This window comes from Electrona antarctica, assembly GCF_951216825.1.
Source record: "Electrona antarctica genome assembly, chromosome: 21".
Lineage (NCBI taxonomy): Eukaryota > Metazoa > Chordata > Actinopteri > Myctophiformes > Myctophidae > Electrona > Electrona antarctica.
In genome coordinates this window covers 36,942,981-36,950,159 of record NC_136802.1, presented here as the reverse complement: position 1 = coordinate 36,950,159, position 7,179 = coordinate 36,942,981, and the positions used below count along the sequence as shown (strand labels likewise).

Below are 7,179 nucleotides of genomic sequence, written 5' to 3'. Positions count from 1 at the left end.
TGCACTCCGTCCGTGTGTGTGTCCGTCCGTCCGTGTGTGTGTCCGTCCTTCCGTTACCAGCTAATCTCCGGCACCGTTAACCCGGTCGATGCCAAACTTTGCACACACACTCCCTGGATGCCAACGATGAACCTCTGCCCCGCATTTTCCAGAACGGCCTGTTATAGCGCCACCATGAGGCAGCTTTTCACATTGTTTACCTAAAACTGCACCGATCTGCGTGAAACGTTGCATGCACACTCCCTAGAGGCCAAGGACAAACCTTTGACCTGCATTTTCCGCATCTGCCTTTTATAGCGCCACCAGGAGGCCGACTTTTGTAAAACACATTTTTGGATATTACTCCTCCAGATTCTGTCCAAAAATCTCAAAAATCGTTACACAGTATCTCTATGGTCATGTGCTCAAGTCGGATCTGTCCGATATTTCATATTCCATCCTAATTGGCTATAATTGGCTTTCACAGTTTGCAAGATTGCCCCGTTTTGAACAAAAGCCTCAAATCATGAACGCAGCATGCAATTTACGTCAAATCTTTCACACATTTTCTTACTAGGCTGAGGAATATATCCCACCCTTTTCACATTGGCCTGTTATAGCGCCACCAACAGGTTGATTTTTGCAAAACATTGTTTTGGAACAAAATGCCTCAAATCATCCAATTGCCATCAAAGGCAAACATATTACTTATTTATATTACTCCTAAACATTTTGCCAAACATCTCACATAGTCCTATCCTCCTGGTGGAGACCTGTGCCCAGAAGGGCACTTTTTCTAGTTTTCTTTTCTTTTTGTTTTTACTAGGGCCGGGACTTTAACGCGTTAATTGAGATTAATTAACTACAGAAAAATGTACGCGTTAAAAAAATTAACGCATTTAATCGCACCTTTTTTTTCCACCGCGGAACGTTTCTCACTGGGTGCGTTTCTAGTAGTACTGAATAGGCTGCGGCACGCGAGCAGCAGCAGCAGCAGTTGTTCACTAGGCTACAGCTCCGTCAGAAAGCCCAAACCCAAATGAATCGAATGAAGAAGCCGCTTATATCGCTTTTGCTCCATGGATGGACATTTAGATGTAAAAGCTATCGGATGGACGCGTGGATAGCGGCATGGCTGTGTGCTATGTCAGAAGGAAAGGATCCATTTATGAGCAACGTTAGCTTCTATGCTAGGCTTGCTAGCTGCTTCAGTTTAACATGTCTCACAGACCACCGGAGACGCGGTGATTTCACCACAGCACGAAGCTGTCAAGCTGTCCTCGGTGCGAAACATACTGAAGTAGCAAGCGTGGGTCAGCCCCAACCTCATGTGAAATGTTACCCCCATAATAAAGTTGTTCTCATGCCCCGCCATGTAAAGCACATTTGAGTATTCATATACACACACTGAAGACACTATATAGGCACTTGCTGCTCTTGTTTATCTGTTGGGATAAAAAAGTTGTATTGCTTAAAGGGGAATACCACTCATTTTCAACATTTTTCTATGGAGTTGTGTGCACTGGAAATAATAAAGTCCCCCCATTATGTGTTGCCTATAGAACTGGAGGTCTGAAAAAAACAGTAACATTATGAAGTACATTTTTGTGATGTCACTGAGATGTACTTCATAATGTTACTGATTTTTTTCAGACCTCCAGTTCTAGGCAACACAGAATGGGGGGGACTTTATTATATCCACAACAACTCTAAGGTATATTAATGACAGTAAAATGTTGAAAATGAGTGGAATCCCGTAGTCACTATTCACTGGAATACCAAAAAACATTTAAAAAAAAAGGTTTCTCACTGTTCTCGGGTTGAATATTGATATGCGATTAAAATGCGATTAATCGAGATTAATTAACTACAAAGCCTCTGATTAATTAGATTAATTTTTTTAATCGAGTCCCAGCTCTAGTTTTTACTGCTTACTTTCGTCTCTGTACAGATGTCAGATTGGTGGAAGGAACCAGTAACTGTGCTGGAAAACTGGAGATGAAAACTGGTCTCCATTATGAGTGGACACCAGTGGATGATTCTGACTGGACCCTGCAGTCATCATCTGTAGTGTGTAGACAGCTATCCTGTGGTTCTGCTGTTTCATCACTAAGACTGGTTGGTTCTACAAATCAACCTGTAGTGTGGATAACATCTCCCTGTGTTGGCTCTGAGTCTTCACTGAAGGACTGTGGAACAAATGCGTCTTATACTTCAGCCCACAGACTGGAGGTGATCTGTTCAGGTAACACCTGTTCAAGTGACTCTGTCTGTCTGTCTGTCTGTCTGTCTGTCTGTCTGTCTGTCTGTCTGTCTGTCTGTCTGTCTGTCTGTCTGTCTGTCTGTCTGTCTGTCTGTCTGTCTGTCTGTCTGTGCCTCACCTGAGACTTGACACCAAAACTGATACACACAGACACACAGAACACACACCTCCCTTTTGTTCTGATACACACAAACATCTTTACTTGTATTAACCTGAAGTACTAAATAAAGTACCACCAACAAAATGCTCACATATTAATAGGTTACCGAGTCCTGACTGTCCATTACAGAGACATGTTAGGAATTCTGAATACACAAAAAATAGTTATTACATTTAGACAACTCCTTATTTGTGCGTAGTGATGTTGGAAAATGTATTCTTGAATGATCTCAACTAAGATCCCCCACTCTTAAAAAAAATGGCATTTCAGAGATGAGCGGAGCAGTCCTGGAAAAGTGTAATGTATTTGTTTTTGATAAAAAATGTCTCTCTCTCTCTCTCTCTCTCTCTCTCTCTCTCTCTCTCTCTCTCTCTCTCTCTCTCTCCAGAGTCTGTGAGGTTGGTGAATGGGACCAGTGCGTGTTCAGGCAGAGTGGAGGTGAAGTCTAACCAGTCATGGGTCTCAGTGTGTGAAGATGACTTTGACCAGCAGGATGCAGAGGTGGTCTGTAGGGATCTTGGCTGTGGGGCTCCTTCAGTCCTCCAGGGGGCGCTCCATGGAGAAGTGAACGCTTCGATGTGGACCAAAGAGTTCCAGTGTGAAGGCAACGAGTCTGCTCTCCTGGACTGTAGAACCTCAGACTCAACTAGAAACACCACCTGCTCACCTGACAAGACTGTTGGACTCACCTGCTCAGGTAATAATAATCATCAAGTAGAAAAGAACATTTCACATAATGTGACTGGTTTGTGGTCACCAGTGAGTGAAATGTACTCTAGCTGCAGACACTGTCATGTCTGTGATTACTTTGATTCTGATGGGATGAGAAATCACATCCAATATAAGCATATGGTTGTGAATCACCAAGGTGGTAAAACTGGAGCTATTTAGGCTATTACCTTGTACTTCCTGCTGCCACCGTAGTCCAATTGAATTGTGGAATTGGTCGAATTGAAGAAGTAATCCAGCACCGCACCACAAAGATATTATGCTTAGGGAACCCAAATGGCCAGCAGCTGCCCTGATGACCTCTATGGTCATGTCATCAAGGGAGACCTGTCCAATATTTCATATTTCATCCTGGTTGGCTAAGATTGACCTCTACTATACTGTCGGTGGAGTCCATATTTCTAGTTTAAAACATGAAAATGGCATTGCTAGCCTGAGATAAAACAGTAAAATACCAACTATACTTGTAATTCACATTCCTATTTAACAATGAAAGTAATAGTACTTTATTTTCTTTTTTGCCTCGTTTTGCCACTGTACAGAGCCTGGTGACGTCATGTTGGAGGGAGGAACCAGTAACTGTTCTGGTATACTGGAGGTGAAACACCAGGAAGAGTGGAGACCAGCGGGTTCTATTTATGACTGGAACCTGAAGTCATCATCTGTAGTGTGTAGACAGCTGAACTGTGGCTCTGCTGTTTCAACACAAAGGAGGTCTGATGCAACCGTTGAACCTGTGTGGAAGATTCCATGTGTTGGATCTCAATCTTCACTGAGGGAGTGTGGAACAAAGGAGTCTCACAATTCCACTGAGAGACTGGAGGTGTTCTGTTCGGGTAAAACACATAAACAGTGACCTCAACTATTACAATAATGTGGACTCCACTTCACCTCCACAACTCGTGTGTGTGTGCGCGTGCATGCGCGTGCGTGTTGAAACATGTTGCAAGAATTGCCATTAATAAGATACACGTACGTTGACAACCACCCCCCCCCTCTCTCTCTCTCTCTCCAGAGTCTGTGAGGTTGGTGAATGGGACCAGTGTGTGTTCAGGCAGACTGGAGGTGAAGTCTAACCAGTTGTGGGTCTCAGTGTGTGAAGATGACTTTGACCAGCAGGACGCAAAGGTGGTCTGTAGGGATCTTGGCTGCGGTGCTCCTTCAGTCCCCCAGGGGGCGCTCTATGGAGAAGTGAACGCTTCGATGTGGACCAAAGAGTTCCAGTGTGAAGGCAACGAGTCTGTTCTCCTGGACTGTAGAACCTCAGACTCAACTAGAAACACCACCTGCTCACCTGACAAGACTGTTGGACTCACCTGCTCAGGTATAATCTAATAATTTTAGTAATGTCCTCAAAATATGAGGAGGGAAAATTACCATCTATGCCGCCAAAATTTGAGGACGGAATTGCAGCAAAATTAACCATGTATGGCGCCGACATTGGCGATGTGGTTGGCCGTTGTGATTGGCTGGAAGGTGTGCCATTATTCCCATTATGCACTGTGATTGGCTGAGCATGGCATGAGGGTGTGCCACAGCCAGGGACACCCGTTATATATAAGTTGCAGATATTCCGTGCTCAAACTTTGAGTTTTGAGTTTGACGTTTGGTCAAATCCGTTCCAAGAAGTCACCCGTTTGCCGTCTTGGGAGTGACAGCTCACCATGTGTTAGTGTTAGACAGTGTTAGGAATAGATCCCCACCATCTGTTAACAGAACACCATCATCCATTCTCCCATGGAGTGGGAGAACTGAACACTTTCGGCTCACAAGGCATGTCTGCTCTAAATGGTTTGTAACGGTCTTGTCTCTGTACAGAGCCTGATGACGTCAGGTTGATAGGAGGAAGCAGTAACTGTAGCGGTGTACTGGAGATGCAACACCAGGGAGACTGGAGACCCGTGGATGGTCAGTCCGACTGGAACCTGAAGTCATCCTTTGTCGTGTGTAGGCAGATGGATTGTGGCTCTGACGTTTCAACACAAAGGAGTCCTGCTTCAACGGTTCAACCTGTGTGGTGGATCACAGCTGACTGTGTTGGAACCGAGTCTTCACTGAGGGAGTGTGGAATGACACTGTCTCAGAATTCCACTGTCACATTGGAGGTGATCTGTTCAGGTAACACAAACAGTGACGTCCGTCTACTTGCCTACTTACTTAACCTACCTATCTACAGCATAGAAACAGGATGTTTCTTTTTCTGAATTCATTTAAAATAACTTTTTTTGCATCGTCTAATTTCAGCAAAAGCCATACAAAAGCCTTACAATATGTTGGATCTCTAATCTTGGTTCCATCTCATTGGCTACTCTATACTGTATGTAAATATCTGCTGTACTATAATTCAATCACTCGTGTCTTGTTACAGATCTTCTGTTTAAGCCAAACATCAGCGTCTTCCCCACTCTAAACGGGGTTTCTGAGGGCCAGCAGCAGGGGCAGCAGGTGTTGGAAGGTTCCAACTTCAGCATCAGCTGCTCCATCCTGCCACAGTACCCAGACGGCTCCTTCCACCTCACCTTCACTGGAGCCAACAGCACACACAACCACACCCAGCCAGCTGTCAATCACTCTGCCAACTTCCTGTTCTTCGAAGCAGGCCCCGGCCACCAAGGGAATTACAGCTGTGCTTATCACGTCGACGTTGTTATAAAACACACCAAGGTGTTTTCTCACAATGTCTCCTCTGAGAGCGACATCCTCTCTCTCACCGTCACAGGTAACCTGAATGAAATGACCTTTAAACCATTCTGGGCGGGAACCCCTTTTGGTGTTTTAAGCGTTATGTTATACTTTAGCTGTTGAAAAATAGCAGACCTACAAGCTTGTAGCGCGTCACGAGTGACACGCTACGAGCTTGCAGGTCTGCTAATTTTGATACATCTTGAAAATGTGGCTCAATTCTTTGAATATATATATTCTTTCAGAGTGAATTTTCTTAACTCAAATCTTTGCTTCTGGCGGTGGGGGGGGGGGGGGGGGGGGTTGGGGGGTCCCTGGAACAACATATTTTGGGCCAAATACAGATAATTCTGGGGGTCCTTGACATGAAAAAGGTTAAGCTCCACTGACATAGAAACACAGGTTTTTCAGAAAACTGTTAGCATTTAGAAGCCCTTTTTTAAGAATCGGCCTCAGGTCTAAATGGGTTAAACTCACAATATGAATCTCCGTCAGGCATGATTCAATCAAACATGAAGGTTTATTTGGTGATGTTTTTTTCCCCACAGTCCCTCCTACAGTCCCTCCTACAGTCCCTCCGACACCTGAGGACAACAGCAGCAGAGTTACAATCACTGTGGTGGTGCTGCTGTTGGTGGTGCTGTTGTACCCACCCATCGCCCTCTATTGTCTCTGGAAGGTAATACATCTTTACACAACACAAGACTGGAATGTAAATGACAGTTAAACCAGAGTTCAAGTGTCTTCATACAAACAAAAAATAGAGAGATAGGAGGGTTCTCAGCCAGATGATGATTCAGTGACTTAACGTTGGGTGTTTCTGTGTTTCTCCAGGCCACCAGAAGACATAATGCAGGAGTGTGGGACACTGCGACGGTTCATTATAATGTCGGAAATGAGAACATTGATATCGAGTATTATAATGTTGTTGGTTCTGATTCTGAATCTGGCCTTGAGTATGAAGTGATAGATGAACAAGTAGTTGTTGAATCTGGCCCCATTGAAGAGGCAGAAGACTCCGATTATGAAGAGATAGATCAACAGGTAGTTGTTGAAGCTGCTGGACCCAGTGAGGAGACAGAATACCACCAGTATGAAGAGATAGATCAACAAGTAGTTGTTGAAGCTGGACCCAGTGCTGAGACTGGAGTCCAGGCCCCATAGACACTTGAGACGCTCGGGTGGCACAGTAAAGTATGTGTGCCCACCATTGCGGGGTCTTTGGGGGTTCGAATCCACCACAATGCATCTGGCTTTTTCGAGTATCTACACGAACACATTTGGCCCATGTTCGGGGTAGAGAAGCCGGGCGGGGAGGGTGATATATGTATATATATAGTCACTGCACATAATCCTACAGAGTATT

At 44.6% G+C, this 7,179-nt stretch overlaps 1 protein-coding gene across 1 annotated transcript; it reads left to right on the top strand.

The window, feature by feature from the left end:
* Window positions 1-4,555: 4,555 nt before the first annotated feature.
* Window positions 4,556-6,977, top strand: LOC306914364 (uncharacterized protein; the record flags this gene model as incomplete). Its single annotated transcript, XM_079491359.1, has 5 exons — window positions 4,556-4,607; window positions 4,950-5,249; window positions 5,500-5,850; window positions 6,374-6,492; window positions 6,648-6,977. 5 exons carry the CDS (start codon window positions 4,556-4,558, stop codon window positions 6,975-6,977), a joined length of 1,152 nt encoding a protein of 383 aa, XP_079347485.1.
* Between the last annotated feature and the right edge of the window lie 202 nt (window positions 6,978-7,179).